This window comes from Urtica dioica, chromosome 11, assembly GCF_054948205.1.
Source record: "Urtica dioica subsp. dioica isolate 48M chromosome 11, U.dioica_male_clone48M_v1_H2, whole genome shotgun sequence".
Lineage (NCBI taxonomy): Eukaryota > Viridiplantae > Streptophyta > Magnoliopsida > Rosales > Urticaceae > Urtica > Urtica dioica.
Window position 1 is genome coordinate 18513604 of NC_142766.1, and position 23904 is coordinate 18537507.

Sequence of the window (23904 nt, forward strand, 5' to 3'; positions counted from 1 at the left end):
TTTAAAAAATATGTAATCTGAAGTAGCACTATCAATTGACCATAGGCATGTGCCTTTTTGGATGAAATGTATGCTTCAAATTCAAATGAGCATTCTTGTTTTCAATTCTATTTCGTTTGAGATCTTAAAGAAGATCCTTTAACATCTTACGGATGATTTGGTTTGTTACACAAGATTGTGTGTGTGTGTGTCTCTCTCTCTTTTATCCGTTTCTTGACATGACATTATGAAATTGACATCAAGGACAAAAGATATTATAATAATTTGATTTTGTTTTTCTAATGCGGTCTAGGGACATTGGATTCATGTTCACGAAAAGAAAAATAAATAAGCAAAACAAAATAACTAGCTGTAATAGTTTTCTTCTTTCAACACTTCAATCAGTAATGTTTAGTAATAACTACTTTAGAAAACATTTTTTTGAAACATTTATCTTGTTTTTATATATTTATTATTTAGATCTAGTTTGAATTTCACCATATTCCTAAAATTTCACCCGGTAATATAATTAACCAACTTTATTTATATTGAAGTTCGAAAAAACTTGACATTTAATGATACATTTAGTTGTTTCAAACTACAAAACTAAAATAAGAATTTGGTAAACAATTAGGGCAACATTAAACTTATTATTTTTATTCTAGCCAACATTTCTAAATTTTGAAACAAATAGCCATTATGATGACTTGACATATGAATCCATGTGTTGAATCGCCAAATATAGCCTTTTATAATACTTTTGTTTTTTTATATTCATTTTTATTACAGCGTTTAAATAACTCTGATCTACGCTAATTAAGGGCATGATATTTTTACTTTTTTTTTTCTTTATAGTAGTTGGTTATTTCTGATTAGGTGCACTCATTTGAATTAGTTTTCAGCGCTCATTCATCTTATAAACGATATTAGTTATACGGTTCGAATTTATTTATTATGAACATTCTAAAATCCACGCAAAACAATTTGTTCACTGAGAGCTCTTGTTTCATTTTCAACCAGGTTCCAATCTCCATATGGCTAAGTTGTCGTGGTCTTTAATTGAGTCTGATACGAATCATCTACACGTTTTTATTATGCTCTATTTTATTTTCATTGTTGTGACTACGATGAATGACTCTTTTTTTTTTTTTTTGCAGTCAATTTATTCGAACGCCAACGCTTCGAAAGGGGAAGAAGTTCTACGATATTGGATCAGCCAGGAGACCAAATTTTTGGAACTGAGATTGTTTTGTTCGATGATTCGCATTTGAAAAAATATTAGTATTCAAAGTTTGACGATGCAATGCTAACGATGTGGTCGGTGCAATCCAATGAGTTGAGTGCAATCATATATGTAAGACAATTTTTATTGCGTCGAGGCCACATTCAAGCAGAGTTATTACTCTGTGTTTTGCACTCTATAAATGCTCAATTTTAGGGAGTTACGAGATATGATATTTAGAATTTTGTGAGTGTGGAGTGTTAGTGTTAAAAAATTAATTTGTTTTCATACACTTGTTCGAAGTCCGAGTTGATTTTTTTTAGCTTCACAGTCCGAGAAATGAGCTTCAAACGGGAAATTAACAAAAAAAAATGTGTAATATACTTTCTATGTCTTTGTTTAACATTTCATTCTTAGTCCATATAATATTCAATATTCAATAATAGTGAATATTTAAACAAAAATTACAATGAATAAGTCATAAGCTTCTATATGAAAGAGTTTTGCATTTGATAAGATTTGAACTAAAAGCTTATAATCTTGTTTTTACCTTTCTATATATATTTGCCAAAGATATAATGTTTCTTTTACATATTTGGCCCCTTAAAAAAACAAAGGCTAACGCATATCCCTTACTTTTTTTTTATCATATATAAAATCTTGGAACTACTAAAAAACTGAAATTTTACAACGGCACGAAACCATTGTAAAATACTTCTACAATGGTTATGTACCATTGTAAAAGCCAGTGTTGTAGAAGATTCTACAACGGTACGCGTACCGTTGGTTTTTCTACAACGGTACGCATACCTTTGTAAGAATATCACCCAAAATTGAAATTATAACGGTATATTGTATCGTTGTATAACGGCCAGATTGTGTACTTTTTTACAACAAGAATATTGTACTGTCGTAATAAGTCCAACATTCTACAACGATATAAAATAATCGTTGTAAAAAGTCAATTTTTCACGGAAGTTAATTTGCACTGTTGTAAAAGGTGGACTTTTTGCAACGGTTATTGTATCGTTGTAAAAGCTTTGTATATACATTATGATTCGACCACACTATAGGCGATCACCTTAGAAGTGAAGATCTGGACGCCTAGTCGAACTTATTGGGATATGATCATTATTATTGCAGATTTTACTAGTTTTTTTTTTTTTTACTTTTAATTTTTTTTGGCACGTGTTGGTAGTTTTTTTCAATTTTTTTATCCTAAAAATTTATAAATCAACTCCTCTTGAACTTTTGTTAACATATTAGCTCCTCAACCAAGATTCCTTGTGTTTGCATATATTAACTGAGTATAAGTATAAAACCATATATACAAAGAAACGGTCAATAAGGTATCACTCACTCGCGCACGATGTAGGCGAATAGGTGCATTGTATTTAGAGAGCAAAGTAATAATTGTATAATAAGCAGCTTTGTCGTAAACGAAACCAATTATGAAAATTAAGCAGCTTTGTCCTGTTCCTAGCTTGATAAGAAAGAGAACCTCACATAATACCCTAAATTTTTTAAATCATGTATTATGAAACGGCTAATTAGAATAATACATAAATACAGAGTAATTCTTTCTCCATCCAACAGTTGTACACTAAAATGCATACTACTTTAACCCTAGCTGTTAGATCAATGAAAATTGACGCGGCTAATACATAAGCAAGCATAATTAAATCGTTAATCTGACGGTTGGGTTGAGTGTGGTACATAAATTTCGTATTACAAATGGTTTGATCAGATATATATATATATATATATATATATATATATATATATATAGATATACTTATATGGTTATTCACGTACATAAGCATGGATATAATTTTTTTTATTGAATATTTAATTGTTGGTATTTCTAAGGGAAGACCTCATCCATGTGCATTGTCTGTGTCAGAAGTCAGAACGAGGTTTTATCAGCTTAGATTTTGTACTTAGATGTCAATAAAATTAATTTTGGTCATGTACAAGAATTAAGAATTTGTGGTTTCCTGTCTGGACGTAACAACCATAAATTCTGTAGCTGCACGTGGGTTTCTAATCCAGAGAACAATAACTATCAGCTAAAATCCAGAGCGCAATTTTGCAACGCAAATAAGCTGATTCTTTTTTATTTTTTATTTTAACGTGCTAAAGCGATAAGTACAAAAAGAAATTGAATTCGTTTGCAATAAAATAAAATAAAATCATAAAAATACTCGAGCATAAAGTCTAGTATTCTACAATTAATGATTAACATTTTATGAGAAACCATTTTATTTATACATCTATGAAACTTTATGGATCGTATCACTCATCCAAAGTTACGTTACTGATTATTAAAATTGAGGTTTGATTTGTTGAAAGATAAAAAATATAGTTATGTAGTGTCTCACCAACTTTTCAATTGTGTGCATACATATTTTCTTTGAGAAATTTTATTTTGTAGACCTAAAAACTATCAAAATATCAAGATTAGACCCATTAGTTTAATAATATCCGAAATTGGACTTTTGGACACTTTTCGGACAAAAATACCCTTGCAAGTCCATATATGTAAAAAAGCATCGGATTTCATCGGATTTTGGAGGATTTCATCAGAATTTGAACACAAATTTTGGGTTGAAGGTCATCGGAAAAATCCGATGAATCTCATCGGAAAAATCCGATGAATCTCATCGGAGATCATCGAAATTCATGGATTTCCGATGAATTCCGATGATCTCCGATGAGATTCATCGAATTTTTCAAAGTTTCTTTTAAAAACTCTCACTATGGAAAAATCCGATGATCAAAGTTTCTTTTAAAAACTCTCACTATGGAAAAATCCGATGATCAAAGTTTCTTTTAAAAACTCTCACTATGGAAAAATCCGATGAATCTCATCGGAGATCATCGGAATTCATCGGTAATCATCGGAATCCGATGATCTCCGCTGTGATTCATCGGATTTTTTTTTTTCAAATTCTAATTATGGAATTTTTTCCAAAAACGATGCGAAACCCTCAAAATCGAAGCTAATCCTAACGCAACCAATTCGAAGGTGACAAGAATTGTGATGAAGAGGATTTGAAAATGAGAGAGGAATATGAGTTATTTGAATTTCAAGGGCATTTTTGTCCGAAAAGTGTCCAAAAGTCAAATTTCAGATATTATTAAACTAATGGGTCTAATCTTGATATTTTGATAGTTTTCAGATCTACAAAATGAAATTTCTCTGTAATGTAAATATAACCTGACAATATATATATATATATATATATATATATATATATATATATGTATATATATTGCAATAAAAGGCCTCCAAAACAACTCAAATTACAAGAAATTAAGTTCAAGCCAAAATTTCAAACCCTTATAAAAAGTAGATCAGAAATATAATCAAAATATTAATATGCATAATATGCTATTCTTAAAAACGTCTAGCTACCTTTCCAAAAAAAAAAAAAAAAAAAAAAACACTATATGGAGAGTTTGTTTTTAGTATTAATCCGCTACTCTATCTGTCAAGAGTAATATAATGAGCAAAGTATACAAGTTTAGTTTTAAAAAAAGAAGATAATAATAAATAGGTCAACTACTATATGGTTGAGTTCAGTTTTCTCGGGGAGTTCAGAATGTAATCTAGCACAGCCGTCCCTAACTCTTAACAACATGGTAATGTACACCTAGGATCCAATATTTTAATACTTCCTACATTTTTCAATTAATTTTAATTGGACGCACACAAGCACTCAGAATTTAAACAAGAGTGTTGTTCATGGATGCATTGGAAGAATTTTATATTTTGCGGTTTGTTTCAGGATAGATAAAACTGATGGTGAGAGATTGGCCATTAAAGACTAAGAGTAACTTGGTTGAAAAAAGAACTAACGTAACGGATATAAAGTAAAGAGGAAATAGCGGCAAAAGTCCCTAAAATTTTCAAAAACAGTTAAATTAGTCCTTATTCTTTTTTTTACGGCAAAAGTTCTTAATATTTAGTTTTCCTAATTCTGTAGATCCCTAACATCAATATGCCATTAATATGTAACGATGTTAGCCAAAAAACGTTAGTTTTGTCTGAAAACACATATTAAATTAGAAATAAAACAATTAAATGAAAAAAAAAAAAAAAAAAAAAAGAAAGAAAGGATTTGGAGAAGAAGCCGAGGGCGATCTCGAGCCTCATGCAGAAGAATCCCGACGTGAAGACCATCGAGGGCGATCTCGAGGAGGCTCTCTTCCACTTCGGCGCCGTCCCCGATCACGACCGCTTCGCTCCCAGCCGCTACCACTACTACAAATATGGGCACCTGAAGTCGCACCTAAAAGGCCGCAGCTAATACTATTGGGTGCGACATGTCGCACCCAATAGTATATACTATTAGGTGCGACTTATCGCACCTGAAGTCGCACCTATTTTTCCGTGGGAACTTAAGAATAAGGCGGGAATTTGACTTTTGGGTGCGACATGTCGCACCCAATGCCCTTCCCGCCAATGTATTGGGTGCGACTAGTCGCACCCAATACCCTTCGCGCCAACTTATTGGGTGCGCTAGTCGCACCCAATACCCTTCCCGCCATAGTATTGGGTGCGACATGTCGCACCCGATTCCCAATTTATTAATTTTTTTTTTACAATTATTAGAATTAGAATTATAATTAGAATTAGAATTATAATTAGAATTAGAATATAATATTATTAGAATTAGAAATTAATATTATTAGAATTATAATAGAATTATAATTAGAATTAGAAATTAATATTTCATATTAAAATATTTTTAATATACAAACAACTAATACGAGTTTGTTCGCTAATATAAAAATATACAAGTGCAATTATTTTCGTTGTTGCCTATAAAACTTATCTATAGAGGAATTTCCTCTTCCAAATAAGTTGCCTCCGCGGCCACTTCTGCTTCCTCCTCGGCCACTGCCGCTACCGCTAGGACGATCACGCTGAAACTCCGCAGAATCTGGCGTTTCATTATCAGCCATTGCCGCTGATGTCGGCGTAGGGGAAGCCTGAGTATGCATCTGTGTAAACGAGAGCAGCTGTCGCTGCATCTCTTCCATCTGCATTTGTTGTGCCGCCATTTGAGCTTGTTGTGCTGCCAACTGAGCTTGCAACTTTGTATACAGTACTGGATCGGCACGTGACTGAGATGACGAACCAAACGAGCTTCCATCTTGAGCTCGAGCCACACTCAAAGCCCCAACTGGTGTCGTGGGTCCTATCCCGACATCCCAATCACGACGTGGCCCGAGAACGTCATGCATCGCATACTCCTCTGCGTCTTTGAGGCTCACCTCTTCGCCTCTCTCCTCCGCTTGTCGCAAAATATCTGCCACTTGGGCGTTGATTCGCGCTTTTACAAAAAAACCAAATAAAATTATAATATAATTATTATTAAGTAATTAAATAAAGTAACTTACAAATTGTTGACTCGCGAAGGGCGTTGTCCAGTTGACATTAATATCTTGATGCTTTTTCTCCCACGTCGCTAATGCGGAGGGCAATGTCCCATCCTCCTTCCTCTGCAAGTTTTAATCATCAAAATAAGACTAATGTGTCTAATGTTAATAAAAATTAAGCAACTTACGCTCTTCTGTCGATGAGCGAAAAAAGGTATCGACCCTTGTCTGGCCTTTGTCTGCTTCTTCTTCGCATTTTGTCGGTTGCGGTCAGCCTTTGCCTGCGAGACATAAATTCATTTAATTCGATTCGATGAGAAAAAAAAATCATGTTCAGCTCATACCTTATGTTCCGGTATGTTGAACACCTCTATTGCCTTCAATCATGTTTAGCCCTTTGGTGTTTCTTCTCTGGCGAGCTCTATTTTCCCGCAAAACTTGTTGAAAAATCTAGATGATAACTTTGGCTTTTGGTTGCGTCGCAACCGCTTCATTTCGCGAATGATAGTAGACTCTATCTCGTTGCGAATGCAATCAGCTGGCACTCTCTCGCCAGTTGTAGGATCCTCGCTCCGCCCGCACCGACAAGGGCGTCTCCGCCGTCGGCCAGGTCCTCTCTGTTTCGCTCGGTTTTGATCCTCTCATCGTCGGACTTAGATTACAATTAGCCCCAGTGAAATGCATCTGGAGATTGTCATTCTGGTCCTTGAAGCTCTTGTCCTAGCATGAACGAAGAGCCGCTTCGGCCATGAGACTCCGAGCCTAGCAGTCGTCGATCAGAATCCCCTCGCCGAACTCGTCCTAGAGAATCGAGTTCCCGATCTCCCAGTACTTCGCGACCCCGTTCTCGTACGAGCTCTTCAAAAACTCCTCTCGGTCTGCAGAGTCAGGATGTTCTTCTGAAGCCGGTCTATCTCCTCCATAGCCTCGGGTTTGCTCAGCCCGGATTTCACCGCAGCCTTTGTGCTCATTACGACCAAGAAATACGGAACTTAAGAATAGGGAAGGATGAAATTTACAGATCTATTGTTCAATGTAGAAAATATGTTTTTATTTGTTTTATTTGTTTACTTTATGATTTAAAATATATTTTTAGTCAAAACTAACGTTTTTTTTACCTAACATCGTTACATATTAACGCCAAAATGGGGTTAGTGAACTACGGAATTAGGAAAACTAAACATTAAGGACTTTTACTGTAAAAAAAAAAAAAAAAAAGGATCAACTTAGGTGTTTCTGAAAACTTTAGAGACTTTTGCCGTCATTTCCTCTAAACAAAAATAAGTAATGAACACAAATAAAATATAAAATAAAGGTACTTGTAAAGATTATGAGAATGACCCTTGTAAACATCAAATATTGATGTTGTACAACGTGCCTCACACTTATATCTATATTTTTTTAACGAGGCTTTTCTATCCTTAAAAATAAAAAAAATAAAAAAAACCTCCAATTTCTTGCTTGAAACATATTGCACCATCACATTACTAGTACAAGTGTGTGGTGTTCCTAACTTGGTTTAAAATTTAACATCATGTCTTTGATTCAATCTCACTGCGCATGTGGAGGCTCTTCATCTTTTAAGCCCTTTGCATAAATATGAAATCATCATGGCTAATAATATCCAGTAAACAACCGATGTTTTATAATTCTAAATTCTAATCTAAACAATTGTTTGAAATAATTTAAAGATTACTCTAAATTAATATTATAATATAAATAATTAACAAATTAATCATATTTACACTTTTAGATTGTTATTTAGTCAATCTTTAGTAAATATTTGATAAATAATCACGTATTTACACTCGTAAATTGACTAAAATACCTCATTTATTTCTCGCACAGTGTGTAAATAAAATATGGTATTTTAGTCAATTTACGGGTGTAAATATATGGATGCAATTATTTATCAAATATTTACTAAAAAATGGCTAAATAGGAATCTAAAAATGTAAATATGACCATACATTTAATTGACTCATTATAATATAATTATTCAAATAGTAAAAAATATAGTCCAATTCATGTCTAACTCTCTCAAATATAGTGTATATGTGTTGTCCTAGTTGGATTATTTTCTTGATTATTATATAATTTGACTAAATAAACTATATGTCTAATTCTTTAAAGGCTTAGTTTGGATGTCAAGACTTTTTGCCTGTGAGGTGACCTCCGCGAAAGGGCGATAATTCAATTTTTAGGAAATGTAATATTGACGTTGGAAGGTTATATATTGTAATTTGTGCTTAAATATTCAATGTAATTGATAACATGATGTATGATGTAAAATTGAATTATTAAAAAAAATTATATGTCTAACACTATTACATATATAGGCACCGGATACCCTTGCGCAACAGAAAATGAAATTCGTAGTAGTGTAACTCTCTCTTATTAAAATTTGATGAATGTAGAAAATAAAAGAGTAGAAACTTGGGGCAGCACAGTATATAAAATACTACTACTAATTATTACAAAAAAATTAAGTTTTTTTCGTTAGGATTGCGTAGAAAGTTTATTTATTATGGTCCGTACTTTCATCAGTTACTAGGTTTATTTTTTGGTCGAAAATTGATTATTTCGTCAACATATTTATACCTTTTTCTTCCATTTTACTCATTTATTGTCGGTCGGTTTTTTCATTCTCTCGTCGATTTCCCGGGTAATGTTTCCCCGACTATAGAATTATGATGAAAACACAATTTTAAACCTCGGTCTGAAGTAATATCTAAATTGTTTTAAAAATAAAATTATAAATGGGAAGTGAAAAGAAATGGAGAGAATTAAATGGAGGCCATGAAACCAGTAATTTGATAACCTTAAGGAATTTAGTTACATGATTTGACTTGAGGAATTAACTAGAATTTCTTAACTAATAAATAATTAACCTTTCACACCTTAGTTTAGAATATTTGCAAAACAATTATTTTGTTTTCCTCTAATTATCTGCGCTCGTTAACGATATAGCAGGTATTCGTTGATATACAAATACATACAATACATGCACATACATATAAATATAAACTTGGTAATGATCCAAATATATATGCTTAAAAGAATTATATTGCAGATCTCGTATTTCATGTATTATACTCTAGGCTGCTTATAGAAAGTTAAGTTTTTTACTTTTTAAGCAATGAACTAATAGTCAGAATATAAATTTCCAAAAAACACTGTATATACAGTTGCAGACTAGCTAACACTTAATTTGCGTTTATAAAATAATAAAGTTACACAATACGCAAAAGTTTCCCTAAATAAAAAAAAAGTTCCATTTTCTTTATGTTTTCTTTTTAAGAAAATGCAAATTTACTGCAAAGGTTATTATTAGGCTAAACTTCCTCTCGTGTGTATCTTGTTTAATTTTCCACGCCTCGTTTAAAATTATCGTATAAAAATTAATCTAAAAAGGAAAGAAAAAAAAAAATCCCTCGACTCGCAAGACCCGCCGTAGGGAAACTCGGATTTCTGCGTACAAAAAGGGTGTATATAAATAACTTGCTTCATAAAAAACACGAAAAGATAAGCGTTTCATTTTTTGTAGGAACGTATTAATTGTAATGTTATTATTAATACGTATATAGAAGGAAAATCTAGCTGTAAGTACAAGAGGTATAGAATCTGAGATAGATACAAAAAGCTCATGAAAGAGAGGGGGAAATGTTTTAACTCATGTATTTTATTTTCTTATATATATAAAAGGTTATCGAGTGATTAGATGGAACCTTTTAAAAAATAATTATATGAAATAAATTCATTAGTAAAATAGTTAAAATTTCAAATTTTCAGCAAAATAGTCAAAAGTTCGTTGTCATAAACATTTTATGACACAAAAATTAAAATTTTTGATGATTATTATAAGCAATTTATTACTTTTAAAAAATTAATCCTAAAGTCATAATATTTTTTGAAATTTGATTATTGCAGATTTTAGCTACTTCACTAATTTTAGATAAATGTTGTCTATTTTACAAATTTATAATTTTAAATTAGTTATTTAGCTAAATCACCCCTTTAATTATTCGGAAATGGACATTGTGGTAAAGCTCGTATGCGAAATTAATATTACAAGCCAGTTCTAATTGAATATTCTTTCATTTTTGTAAGAAATAAATTATGAAGTAATCCAGTGTGTAAAATTTACATTAACAAACAAATATATCAAACTGTGCCTAAAATTATATCGCCAAACATGATAATGTGTATATATATATGTATATATATATATATATATATATATCAAAAATGACATATTTAATGTAATTACATATATTATATATTATGATGTACTTTAATTAATGACAATTTTTTGAGTAAAAATAGTTTATTTTTTTACATGTTTATTTTGCAATAATTAAAGTTTTATCTAAAAAAAATTATGATAATATTTTTTTTGTCTTGAACTGACTATTGAATTTTTTAGTAATTAATATAAAAAAATACATAATAAATTTACTGTAATTCAAGAGATTTATTGGTTATTTTAATAATAATAATATACCAAATAACAAATTATCATGAATTTAAAAATATATATACATGCATTTCCACTGTAAAGAATGATTAATTAAATCATTATCACTAACTAGAAAGACCGCTAATTATTATTTCCTAGGTGGATCCTCAGCTTTTTATTTAGTGATAATTTAGTCCTTAACTTTTGTTTGTATCTTTACCATCCTATATTATAGGTGGTAGTAATTGCCAAAAAATAAAGAGTTTAAAAAATAATTTCAGCGGTAGTAAATAAAAAAAAGGTCTCAGACAGACAGATGCAATAAAATAAAGTCTAATATTTTGGACTTTCTGAGTCTGTGACAAAGCCGTTTCTTTTAAATATATAATTTTTTTTCCCGTAAAAAGAAAATACCTCTCTCTCTCTCTCTCTCCCTCTCTCTCTCTCTCGCTCATTGTCTATAAATGACATACAACTCGCTTTTGTAGAACTCCCAAGTCTGCAATTCTCATATTCTCCGCAAAAGTTCTCAGAGGCTCAGATAGACATAGACTGACAATATCTAGTGGTTCACCATGGATGAGTTGGGTTCTCTCTGGACTTATCAACTGGTGCGTCATCTCTTTCTTCGCCTTTCATCATCGCAATAATAATGAGAATATTCTAATAATGATTCATCATCATCATCATCTTCATCAACATGTCTTATTCTCTCTATGCATTTCTCTGTTCATGTTTTTTTTTCTTCTTTTCTGCTTGCTAGCCCTAATCTTGTATCTTCGCATTACTCTGTTCATATTTTTTTTCCCGACAATCTTCTTATTTTAAGCCTTTTTTCCTCTTCTTCTTCCACTTCTTTCAGTTATTACAAATGTCATTGTGCAGTGTGTATATCATTTTACGTATCCATGATTTGCGTAGAGAATTAAACTAGAACAAATCAAGACAAAACCCTTCCAATTGGCTATTTAAAAAAAAAAAAAACTAATTATTACGTCGCTTCCGAAAAAACCTTCTGATACTCTTTTTTTTTTTTTTTTTTTTTGTATCCTTTGTCAAATGACATTAACTGCATAGGGCCCAGAACACACGTTCTCTCCCAATGGATATTTTCAACCTTGTGATACGTATTTCTTTATATGTCTTCTCACACAAGTAATTAATAATCACCGCCTTTTTGTATTTGGAAAAACAGAGCATGGAAGATCTAATCCAAAAGCTGCACTACTCAAACACGGAATTAGAGACAGCGAGAAGAGAAGCGAAAGAGCAAGCGAGAAAGAACGAAGAGGACATCAAAAACCTCATTCACTTGTTGTCAACAGCGAACAAAGAGAGAGACGAGGCTCGAGATCAGCTCCAGAAGATCCTCAACAAGCTAACCCTAATCCCAGCCGCCAACAAAGCCAATTCCAGCATAACCGAGTCGAACAGCCTCGGTTCCTCGCCGGTCGAGTCGCTCTTTGACGCCGCGGCGGTTTCCTCGCCGGAATTCTCGAACTTTCCGTGCTCCGCCGCCGTGGCGTGCCCGGCGGACCTGGTGATCGAAACCCTAGCGGCGAAGAGGAAACTTCCGGAGAGAGGGAGGCTGATGCAGGCGGTGATGGACGCCGGGCCGCTTCTGACGACGCTCCTCGTCGCCGGACCTCTGCCGCAGTGGCGAAACCCTCCGCCGCAGATTCAGTCGTTCAGGATCCCGATGGTTACCTCCGGCGGCGCTGCCAACGTGGCGCCGGGATCGTCAAGCTATTTGTACGGCGATTCGCAGCGGACGTGTTCGGGTTCTGTATTTAATTTCGGGAACGGTGGTCCGGCGATGGTTCCGATGAGGTCGGGAATGAACGAGCGGTTTCCGATTGGGAAACGACAGAGACTACACTGATATTAGAATGAAAGAGAGGGGTTTTGATTGTCGTTTGAGAGGTTTAGTTGGACTCTTTCTTTTTGTGTAAAGAAGATCAGGAAGGAAAGATGGGTCGGTTTTTTTTTTTTTTTGGGTGTTTATATGGGGAGGCACTTATTTTGTTGGATTTTAAGTCTTTTATGATGATGATGATGACATAGCTTTTTAATATATATATATATATATATATATATATTATATATTATATATTTTTCAACTTTATCGTTGGTCAATTTTCCAATCCTCGATGGATAGTCAGATGGAAATTATAGGAAAGTTGGACAGGAATGTAACGCAGTAACAGTGTTATTTTTCTTGCGGATTTATCTTAATTCATTTCTGTCTTTTTATCAATTTTTTTTATTTCTCTCTGAAATGAAACGAAACATCTTCGGATCCCTTTTTTTTTTTTTTTTTTTTTTTGTCGATTTCTCAAGACAAATAAACATGAGTTTGTTACGGCCAATGGCAAATGGTGCGAGAAAGAGTGTTTTGTGGTGCAACTGCAAAAGCTTCTACACCCCGGATTACAATTCGAAGACCTTGTTAGAAAGTGCAACCACAAACGCAAGTTTTGGAGAATTCTAAAAGTGTATATACTCTTTACAAGTCTTGTAGCTTTTTTTGTTGTCAATGGCAATGGTCAAAACACCGATATCCGTATCAAAATTCTAATTTTAATGATATATGGACTAATGTTTTTAGTATTGCCGCTGATTTTAACTAATTCAAAATTTTAGATATAGTAGATACCAACGAGTATAATGACAAATTTCATATAAAATAGAGTTAATGGTGATATAAATACTTAATGTTTGAACAAAACTATACTTATGTACCTAATTTTTTTTTTCAACGGCAATATTACTAAACGTTACATTTATGTGTTTCCGTCACTACCTCCATCGTTAATTTGTAACGGATGTTCACATGGCATCATCATATTTAATTTGCATATTTTGCATTAAAAAAGGAGTAAAATGTATATAATTTATTGGGTTATTTAATTTTGAAAGAGATATGTTATTTTAATGTTGTAAAAGGAAAAGAAAAAAAAAAGAAAAGATGTATACATTTTAAATCCCTAATCCCCAAATTCAGCGTGGTTCCTTCTGGTCGTCTTCTTCTTCTATATATTTTTTTTAACTCAGCGCAGTTGCTTGCTAAATTTGCTCTGGCCTTTAATCATTCTGTTACCTGGTTATCTGATGTCCCTCCTTCAATTGTAAATGCCATTTTGGCTAAAAAAAACCTTTATTTGATTAATGAAATCAATTTCCCATAAAAAAAATTATATACATCACACTCCTTTTTAAATACAAAATATGCAGATTAAATATGATGATACCACGTGGACATCCGTTGCAAGTTAATGATGGAGGTAGTGACGGAAACACAGGAACGTAACGTTCAGTATTATTGTCGTCGAAAAAAGATTAAGTATATAAGTATGGTTTTGTTCAAATATTAAGTATTTATACCACCATTAACCCTATAAAAATATATTTAAAAATATGAGAATTATATATAGATTATAATATGAGAATTATATATAGATTATAATATGAGAATTATATATAGATTAAAAAATACAACATAAATAATAATGTAACTCACAGTCTCATACAGTATTCAAAATACATCAATTGCAAATGAATTATACATAAATAAAATACTACATAGATTTATAACATTAAACGAATTAATAACATTAATTAAAATTTTGTAACTTTTTTTTATCAAATGAATTTTAACATGAATTAAAAATTTATACACAAATACATCAGTAACCTTTAATAAATTAAGCATATATAAGCTATCACATTAGAGTTTAAAAAGAAAATATGAATATATATATATATATATATATATATATATATATATATATATATATATAGAATAATTGGGTATTTTGAGAGGTAGTTGCAACTTGCGGGTATTTTGAACATTGATTGCAACTAGGGGGGATTTTATGCATGGAAAAAAAAAAAAAAAAAAAAATCCCACACACAGATTGTTTATATAAACTTTTCAGTACCAAAACACTATTTAAAGAAGAGAATGCAACTATTTGCTTCAGTATAAACCTAACTCTCTTAAGCTTTTATAAGTTAGTACAAGCTGGCTTATCATATTTACCCAATTGGTATTCATTTAGTTATGAGTATGGCCTCGTGACCAAAATAAAAGAGTTGCGCAATTGGAGTTGAAACATGATTTGATATACATGATTGTTTCAGTATGCTTACTACCCAAGATCAACAACAGAAAGAAATAGCACACCCATATTTATATTCAATAAAAATCATGACAGAAAAAAATTGATCAATGCACTATATTGTATACGTAAAATGTATATGACATCTTCAACTCTCAGTTTCAGTTTGGAGTTTGGGACTCAGTTGTGTCATTCTTGTTATCATCAACACTTGTTTTGAAAAAAGAAGCTAAAGGGCCTTGAATATCGGAACCATAAATATGACCCATCTTGGTCCGTTTAGTTTCCAAGTACTTCTTGTTTTCCTCTGTGATGGGTGTCAAAACAGGCACTCTTCCAATCACAGCCAGTCCGTACCCTTTTAAGCCCGTAAATTTTGCAGGGTTGTTAGTCATTAGCCTCATCGTCCTCACTCCTATGTCTCTCAGAATCTGCTTTTCAATCACCCAAATAATTAAAAAATGAAAAAAAGTGTTAGAATTATTACTTCAAAATATTTATTTTTCTGGAAAAATAAAACCGACAGCTTAGGAAAAAGGAAATAAAAATACAACACAACAATATTATGAACAAAAGAAAAATAAACAAAATGAGAAGCAAAGGCCGAGGACCGTTCGACGGTCTCCTTAAAGTAATATTGCCCTCCCCGTGGGTGCCGGAATCGACGAGCAATTTACCTCTCAGGATACAACGGCGGAAAGAGAAGAGGTTTGCACCAAACGGACTTCTCCGGCGAACTAAATCTGTAACAGAACTGAGCACCGACTACAAAAAGAAAAACAATTTCTGGGAAAGAGAAGGAGCTGAGAGAAGCAGTAGAAAACTCTGTGTCTTTTGAATGAGATGAGCAAGCCTCTATTTATAAAGGCCAAGGCTGCGTTGTTTGAAGTTCAAAACTGTCCAGCCTTAAAGGCATTTAAAGCAGGTTATTACAACCAGTTAAAACACCGTTTTGAATTCAAGGCCAAGCGAACAGTCCAACGTTTTCAGCCTTAATGGCATTATTACACAACCATATAGCGCACTTAAAGCTCAAAGAACCATTGAATTGAAGAATACAAACTGTTGGCTTTAAGTCTCAAACGTACACTTCGTCACTTCGTCCGGTCGAGCTCGTCCAGTCGAGCTCGTCCAGTCGAGCTCGTCCAATCGAACTAGAATGACTTCGACCTAAGTCCAGTTGAGCTCGTCCAGTCGAACTGGAATGACTTCGTCACTAAGTCCAGTCGACCTAGCCAGTCGAGCTGGAATGACTTCGACCTAGCCCAGTCGAGCTGAAATGACTTCGTCACTTCGCCCAGTCGAGCTGAAATGACTTCGTCACTTCGTCCAGTCGACCTCGCCTCGCCCAGTCGAGCTGGAATGACTTAGTCACTTCGTCCAGTCCGTCACTTTCTCAGTGTGTGACAAAGCATACTTCAAACATCAATTTCTCATTCATTCTAGCTCCATTTTTGGCAAAATTATAATCGATATTATACCCCATTCCGCAAGGAAGAATAATACGAAAGAATTATCAAATTCCGTTGAGTGGAACCCACTCAACCTTTTTTGCTTAAAGTCAGCAGCTTAATCGACAATAAATACTCAATATTGTCTATTTACTTCTCTAATCTCCAACAAAAAGAGCATCGATCTATCGACGAGAGTAATTTAGGAAACGGACCTGAGCGCCGATACCGTATTCGCGGGCGTCGATGGCCAAGCCAAGCTCTATATTGGCCTGAACTGTGTCATGACCTTGATCTTGAAGATTGTAGGCCCGGAGTTTGTGTCCCAGCCCAATTCCACGTCCTTCGTGGCCTCGGAGATAAACAACCACTCCTTTTCCGGCTTCTTCAATCAACTGCATCGCTAAGTCCAATTGGTTGCCACAATCACACCTGGCTGACCTGAATATGTCGCCGGTCAAGCACTCCGAGTGAACTCTCACTAGCACATCTTCTCCATTTCCTATGTCACCCTATTTGAAACAAAACAAAAAATAAACTTAAAAACTTTGTTTTTCATGTCATGAAGTAGCCTTATGTGGTTTTTTTTTTTTTTTTTAATGTTACCTTCAAAATTGCGATGTGTTCGGTTCCATCTAGCTTCGAGCGGTAGCAATAAGCTTGGAATAGACCCCACTTTGTAGGAAGACGGGAAATCGCGGTTCTTTCAACTAGTTTTTCCCTTTTTCTCCGGTAGCTATTTTTGAAATACTTACAATGTCAAAGGCGATTATTCAACGTAAAAATATAAAACAATCGATGTGGAGTTGAGGTCTCTCTCACCGAATCAAATCCGTTATGGAGACCATAGGGGTGGTATATTCCAAAGCCAACTTTCTCAAATGGGTCAAAGAGGCCATAGACCCATCTTGGGGATCGAGAATCGCCGATAAAACAGACATTGGAGGCAAGCCAGCTAGGACGACAAGATCGACTGAAGCCTCGGTATGGCCCGCCCTCCTCAGGACCCCGCCGTTCCGGTACTTTAGAGGAAACACGTGCCCCGGCCTTCGAAAATCCTCCGGCTTTGAATCACGAGATGAAAGGGCAAGCACTGTCTTTGCCCTGTCCGAAGCCGATACTCCCGTAGACGTCCCTGCTTTCACATCCTATATTACCAATAGTAGAAATTTTTATCAAGGACTTGCTTTCTTCATGTTTTCAATTCATTTTGATATCAAAGTACTGTAGCCAAAGAGTTCAAATCAATATCTGGTCTATATATTGTAATGCATATTCATGTACACATTTATCGTACTTTTCTCATTGTTAATTGATTTTGTAAGAAACATCACCTACTTTGTCGAATTTTGATTCAGAATTTTACTCTTTTATCGCATAAATGAGGGATTGTACACAGTGAAATCTGCAGCAGCAAAATGGACATCTTTGCTTTGACGATTATTTTTTTGTTCAGGTCGAATTAGGGAGTTTTAATCCTAACATTAGAGCCAAAGAGCAATGAGACATACCACAGTGACTGTAAAAGTTGGGGCGGAAGAGTCATCGTCTTCGGTCTCCGGCGACATGAGAGGAAGCTTAAGCCTCAAAAGGTCCTCGTCCTTCATGCCCACCGAAACGATCCCCGAGCCGTGCCTGACCATAAACGCCACGTCACTCGGGCTCGTGAGCGACGCAGCCATAACGATGTTGCCTTCAGTGCTCTCACCGATCTCGTCATCCACCACAATCACAAACTGAAAACAGACCCAACACGTGTCAACAATAGTAATAGTCACGGCTGTGGAGTGTTGTCGTTTTTACCTTTCCTTGGCGCAGCGTGTTGATGGCGTGCTCGATCGAGGAATATCCCTCGGACGGGCGGTCCGGATCGCCCTCGGCTTCGCTGACGAAGAAATCGACGGTCTCGGGCGTGATCTCGGCGTCCACGGTCCCAAATACAGAGCCGTTTGTTTCGTCACCGATCGCCCAACAACTCTTCTTCTTTCTCTGCAGTCTCCACTGTCCGAACCCCACTTTCGGAGCCGCAAATGATCTCTGCAATCTGTCAACCAAAATCACATAAGAGCATCTGTGTTAATTAAGCTCGAGTTTATAAGAAGGTTTAGTTGGTTATAATACCTTGAGTTGCTGGTTAGGATGTGAAGAAAGATATGGCGTGGAAGCAAATTACAGCAGTCCATGTTTTTTTTTTCTAAAAAGGAAAGGAAGAAAAACAAAAAAAAACTCGGAAATTGTTTTGTGTTTTGGATGATTTTGTTTTTCTTTTGACGTGATTGGTTGGGTTGGCATGCATGTTGTGTGCCTCTGGTTTTGGATGTGTTTGATTTGCGAAACCGTTATCCAAACTACACCGGTGTGGTCAAAGTCAAAACTATTCTTTATTATAAACGACACGATTGTTTGTGGACAAATGCAATTACGGCAAAACGACATTGTTTTTTTTTTATTTATTGGACAAAAAAACCTATCATCAATCACGCATTGGAATCCGAAAAAAGAACTTGTCATCACATTCTATAGCATTATTGATGATGAAAGCGTAGCACGTTAGTAAACTAGGAAAAAAGAAGAAAAAACTGAAGTGTGCCAAAATAATCTTTGATACACACCAGTGCATATAGAAAATGTACATTTCACGTGTCGTGCCACATTTCTCTATAAAATATGTTGTTTTGGAATAATTTTAAATAGTTTCTAATTCGAGGTAAACAATATTCGACGATTCGACGTAGAAACGTCATCCAAATCATAATCCAAAAAGCTTTAGTGCAATTGACTTGACCATGGTTGTTGTTGAATGGGTTGCTTCACATTGCCCACATTAATCATTGCGTCTCACTTCCTGAACTACACAGTCTTGAGAGTAAGAAAAAGATAAATCGTAAGTTCGTCATTCATTTGGTGGATTGTACAAATCTTCAAATAGCCATCCATAACACAAATCGAACGCAGAGTTAATAAACGACGCCGTTGAGATCAGGAAAACGACAATGTAAATGCAAACATCCCTGCGCGTTGACCAGTTTGCACTTCAACAGCTGACGTGGCACCAATTTGTTTTCCCTTCCGTTGATTTATTTTTTCATTTATAAAACCCCGAAGAGAGAAAGAGAGAGAGTAAGTTTCAAAACCCAGAAAAATAGGAACAGAGAAGAAGTCGCCGGCGAAAAGGAAGCTCCGGTGCACACTGACACAATCTCACTCCGAAACCCCTCTTCCTCTCTCTTCCTTCACATCCGTATTTCGATCAATCATGTTCCGCCACGTATCCATCCAGTTTCTCATCTGATCCCCAATCTGGGCTTCGTCTCTGGCGAGCTTCCGTCCGTACGATCCCGGGCGCCAAACGACAGCGCATTGATCGTCGTTTCGCTCTTCCACTTCTTCGCTATCGTCCGTACACTCTGTTTTTCAGCTAGGAGGGAAGTGGTTATGGCTGAACCGTCGTTGAGCCTGAGCAGTGGATTTAAAGGTAACAAGCTGTGGAAAGGCATTTTCGCTGTCTCCGGAATTATGATCACACTCGTCGCCTATGGCGTTTTACAGGTATTTTAGGTTCAGATGAGTTTTCGGTTTGAGTAATTTGTTAATTCCAAGTAACAAAAAAATGAAATAGAGAGAGAGAAGAAAGTTATTCTAAGCAGAGAATCACATGATTTTTGTGATTAAAAGAAAAGTTGGCATCTTTATATGAAAAGTTGTTTGTTGCGTTATAATTTTTTTTCTCTTTCGTGTGCATTGATTCTGTGACGTTCAAAGCTCGTAGATTCCAAGTGTTCTGTTCAATGAAAATACCATGACTTAGGCAATGCTTGATAGTTTTTGCTCTTTATTTTATATGTGATATGTAATGTAGTCTTTAAATGTGCTCGGAAATTAATTAAAATGACTCCCATTTAGAAATTATGATAGCAAAAAAAAATAATAAATAAAAAAAATTATGAGAGCAATTTGGATCCCTGTTTGTTTCAGGAGAAGATTATGAGAGTCCCATATGGCGTAGACAAGGAATATTTTAAGTACTCGCTGTTCCTCGTCTTCTGTAACCGCATTACTACGTCGGCCGTGTCCGCTGGATTTTTGTTGGTACGTTGCTTTAAATTCGGTACAATCATCCACTGCAAGTTGTTGATTTGTATAATCGCTATTTGTGTCTATTTGGGGTGTGTTCAAAGTCTCATTTCACGAGGGTTTTTAGTTGTCCTAATGCTTTATTTTTATTTTTTGTAGGCAAGTAAAAAGGCTTTGAATCCGGTAGCCCCAGTTTATAAGTATGGTCTTATATCAGTATCAAACATATTAACCACAACATGTCAATATGAGGCGAGTTGTTCAATTTGCCAATGTGGAAGGTTTTTTTTTTTAATCTCGTGAACTGACTACTATACTTTCGCAATTCCAGGCGCTCAAGTATGTTAGCTTTCCTGTTCAGACACTAGCTAAGTGTGCCAAAATGATACCTGTTATGGTGAGATTATCTTCTTTGGAATCTATACATATATGTGATCTTGAAGTGTTTCGCCTTCAGCTCGTAGATGTGTGTGTATGTTCTTTGGTGTTCAGGTATGGGGCACAATAATTATGCAAAAGACGTACAAAGGACTCGACTATTTTTTGGCTTTTGTGGTCACCGTGGGCTGTTCCATATTTATTTTGTATCCGGTATTGTCTCTGATTTCATATACGTAGTTGTATTTACAGTTATCAGTTGGCAGGTTCTGATATTGAGATGATGATGAACCTGGAAGTACTGTTAATGGGATATGCAATATGCACTGAACTAATCATGGCCTACTTTTCATTTGTAGGCAGGGTCTGAGAGTAGTCCATATGGCAGAGGAAGAGAGAATACTGTTTGGGGTGTTTCCTTGATGCTCGGTTACCTCGGGTATGACTTTCAACTCTTCTTTTTGTTGGCTGTCATCTTTTAGAGGTTCAACATTTTCGTCACTTTTTAACCGTTCATATTGATCTGTTAGGATAGTGAATTCCAAATATTGATCTGTTAAGATAGTGCTTTTTATCTTTTGCGGATTAACAAGTTCTTATGGCTCAAGTTTAAAGGTAGATAAGTTTCTTCGTTTCAACATTCTGATGCTCAATATTTTTTTTTTTTTTTCAGGTTTGACGGGTTTACAAGCACATTCCAAGATAAATTATTCAAAGGCTATGATATGGAAATACATAATCAAATTTTCTACACAACACTATGTTCTTGTGTCCTAAGCTTGTCAGGTAATATCCCTATTGTCGTCTGAAATTGGTTACAAAACTCAGCTTTTTGCTGTGCTTTTTGTAGTATTTCATTCGCCCAAATACGGGTCTTAAAATAATTATATCGGTGACTTGTAGATCACTTTACTTCATTTACCTAGGGTTAGGTTGCTTAAATGATTATTTGATTTTTTGTTTTGATTTAAACTCTTCAGGTCTTATCTTACAAGGCCATTTACTCTCGGCAATAGATTTCATCTCTCGCCACAATGATTGTTTCTACGATGTTGCATTGCTTTCCACAGTGAGTAAATTACTTCCTCGCCTATTTATTTTGTCAGCTAAACTAGTCCTCATAAATAACCTCTCTTTTACCTTCATTCCTCAATGATGTTTTTTTGCAGGTAGCAACGGCCAGTCAGTTCTTCATATCGTACACGATTCGGACATTCGGCGCTCTCACGTTCGCCATTATAATGACCACAAGACAGGTACTTTAATCAACTTTTTTTTCCAAAAAACGAACAAAACTAGATTGCTTTTCATCCATGTCCTTGAGAATTGACAAACTCCGAATTCTCTTTGGTGGTGAAGTTGGTGAGCATTATGTTGTCGTGCGTTTGGTTTTCTCATCCACTTAGCTGGGAACAGTGGATCGGAGCTGTAAGTCCCGACCTTTTTCCCACTATTGAATTCCCAAATAATCCAGAGATATATTGACTTTTTTTGTTGGGTTTAAATCATCAGATGATTGTCTTTGGTTCCTTATATGCGAAAGGCTTCTTGAGAAAAGCCCCTCAAAAAACTCCACCACCAGAGGAATTACAGAATCGAGATTCTAGTCCCGAGAAAGGGATTCCTTGACAGAAGGCTCTGCTCGGTACGGTCTCTAACTTTGATTAGGAGAGGAATTGCGAAACTGATTGCCTTTTAAGTGTTCGACTTAAAGGGGTGATTAGAGCTAAATGGCCTATTTTTAGTGTCTGACTACTGTTTATCCATGGAGACTGAGAGATTCTATGATGCCCCAATTCCACAACAAAAAATGAAGAAGAATAGACTGACTAATTATGGGAAGAAAGAAAAGAAAGTTAGTCCTGTTGTAATAGGAAATCTGGTAGAAAACCTTACGCAAGTCATTAGTCTTGCTTTGGTTTTGGTTTTGGTTTTCGTAATTTATTTCTTTTGGAATGTTATTCAAGATGTGATTTCTCATAATTTTTTTTTTTTTTTGAGATGGTGATCAGAAGAGGCCCAGATCAAATTTATGTTAGTCCAGAGTTTGCCTGTTACTGTTTTTCTCAACAGTACAAGATATAATTCTTACCAATACCCAACATTTGCCATGTACCTAAATTAATGAATGTAACCATACAGAAGTTGGATATTTTGCTACGATAGAGTCAACAAATGTGACATGCTATTGACAAACTACCACGTTTATGTATGAAATTGTTGACTCGACTCTCTGAACGTCGTTCTAAACTCAGCCGGCAAATCTGGACTAAATAGGACTGCCCTATGTTGAAATATAGGGCAATGAGCAGCGAACGGTTTGTGAAGCCCATCTGACAGGCCCAAACAAATTGCAAGAACTTGTACTATTAAATTGCAAGAACTTGTGGGAAAAAAAATGTATGTCTCTGAGTTCTCGGTTGTGAAGTTATATTCACTGTTCTTGGGTTCAGGTAGAGTGGGAGTTGTAAGAGAATTCTTATATGGTGAAAGTTGTGTGAGAAAGGGCGTGTAATCGGATCGATACTAGTGGATGAGCTTCTCTGCTGAAGCTTAACGAGGATTGGACACACTTCAACTTAACGGGTATTACCTGTTTAACCAAAAAGAACGGGTATTATCCGATCCGATAAAATCGGGTAATGGACCGAAACGCAGGTAACGGGTCAAATTACCATCTCTATGCATGTATTCGAAGGGGACCGGATAATCGATTGTTACTAAGCATGATTGGGAGGAGCCGTCCGCAGCTTGCCATTGCGAAACTCGTTTAGAAAACTCGCAGTCTTGTCCATTGACTTATCTGCAAGTCTACATCGCGGCTCAATTACC

At 35.1% G+C, this 23904-nt stretch overlaps 3 protein-coding genes across 4 annotated transcripts; 2 read left to right on the top strand and 1 right to left on the bottom strand.

Moving 5' to 3' along the window:
- The first annotated feature begins 11506 nt into the window (after window positions 1-11506).
- LOC149381966 (uncharacterized) lies at window positions 11507-13344 on the top strand. The gene is made up of 2 exons (XM_089629948.1): window positions 11507-11659; window positions 12244-13344. Exons 1-2 carry the CDS (start codon window positions 11624-11626, stop codon window positions 12928-12930), a joined length of 723 nt encoding a protein of 240 aa, XP_089486074.1. The 5' UTR covers window positions 11507-11623; the 3' UTR covers window positions 12931-13344.
- Window positions 13345-15151: 1807 nt separating this feature from the next.
- Window positions 15152-18862, bottom strand: RIBA3 (monofunctional riboflavin biosynthesis protein RIBA 3). The gene is made up of 7 exons (XM_089601854.1): window positions 18742-18862; window positions 18424-18664; window positions 18132-18356; window positions 17443-17768; window positions 17227-17356; window positions 16836-17132; window positions 15152-15600 (listed from the first exon to the last, which is right to left on the bottom strand). The coding sequence occupies exons 1-7, from the start codon at window positions 18801-18803 to the stop codon at window positions 15331-15333; spliced, it is 1551 nt and encodes a 516-aa protein (XP_089457980.1). The 5' UTR covers window positions 18804-18862; the 3' UTR covers window positions 15152-15330.
- Window positions 18863-19732: 870 nt separating this feature from the next.
- On the top strand, window positions 19733-23585 carry LOC149381968 (UDP-N-acetylglucosamine (UAA) transporter family). 2 transcript variants are annotated; one of them, XM_089601970.1, is made up of 12 exons: window positions 19733-20169; window positions 20596-20709; window positions 20854-20946; window positions 21026-21091; window positions 21187-21285; window positions 21432-21511; window positions 21746-21858; window positions 22053-22141; window positions 22242-22328; window positions 22432-22500; window positions 22585-22717; window positions 23085-23585. In XM_089601970.1, the coding sequence occupies exons 1-11, from the start codon at window positions 20056-20058 to the stop codon at window positions 22699-22701; spliced, it is 1041 nt and encodes a 346-aa protein (XP_089458096.1). In that variant the 5' UTR covers window positions 19733-20055; the 3' UTR covers window positions 22702-22717; window positions 23085-23585. The 2 variants fall into 2 exon arrangements, with proteins under 2 accessions (XP_089458096.1, XP_089458095.1); XM_089601969.1 differs by having other exon boundaries at window positions 22585-23585.
- Window positions 23586-23904: the final 319 nt, after the last annotated feature.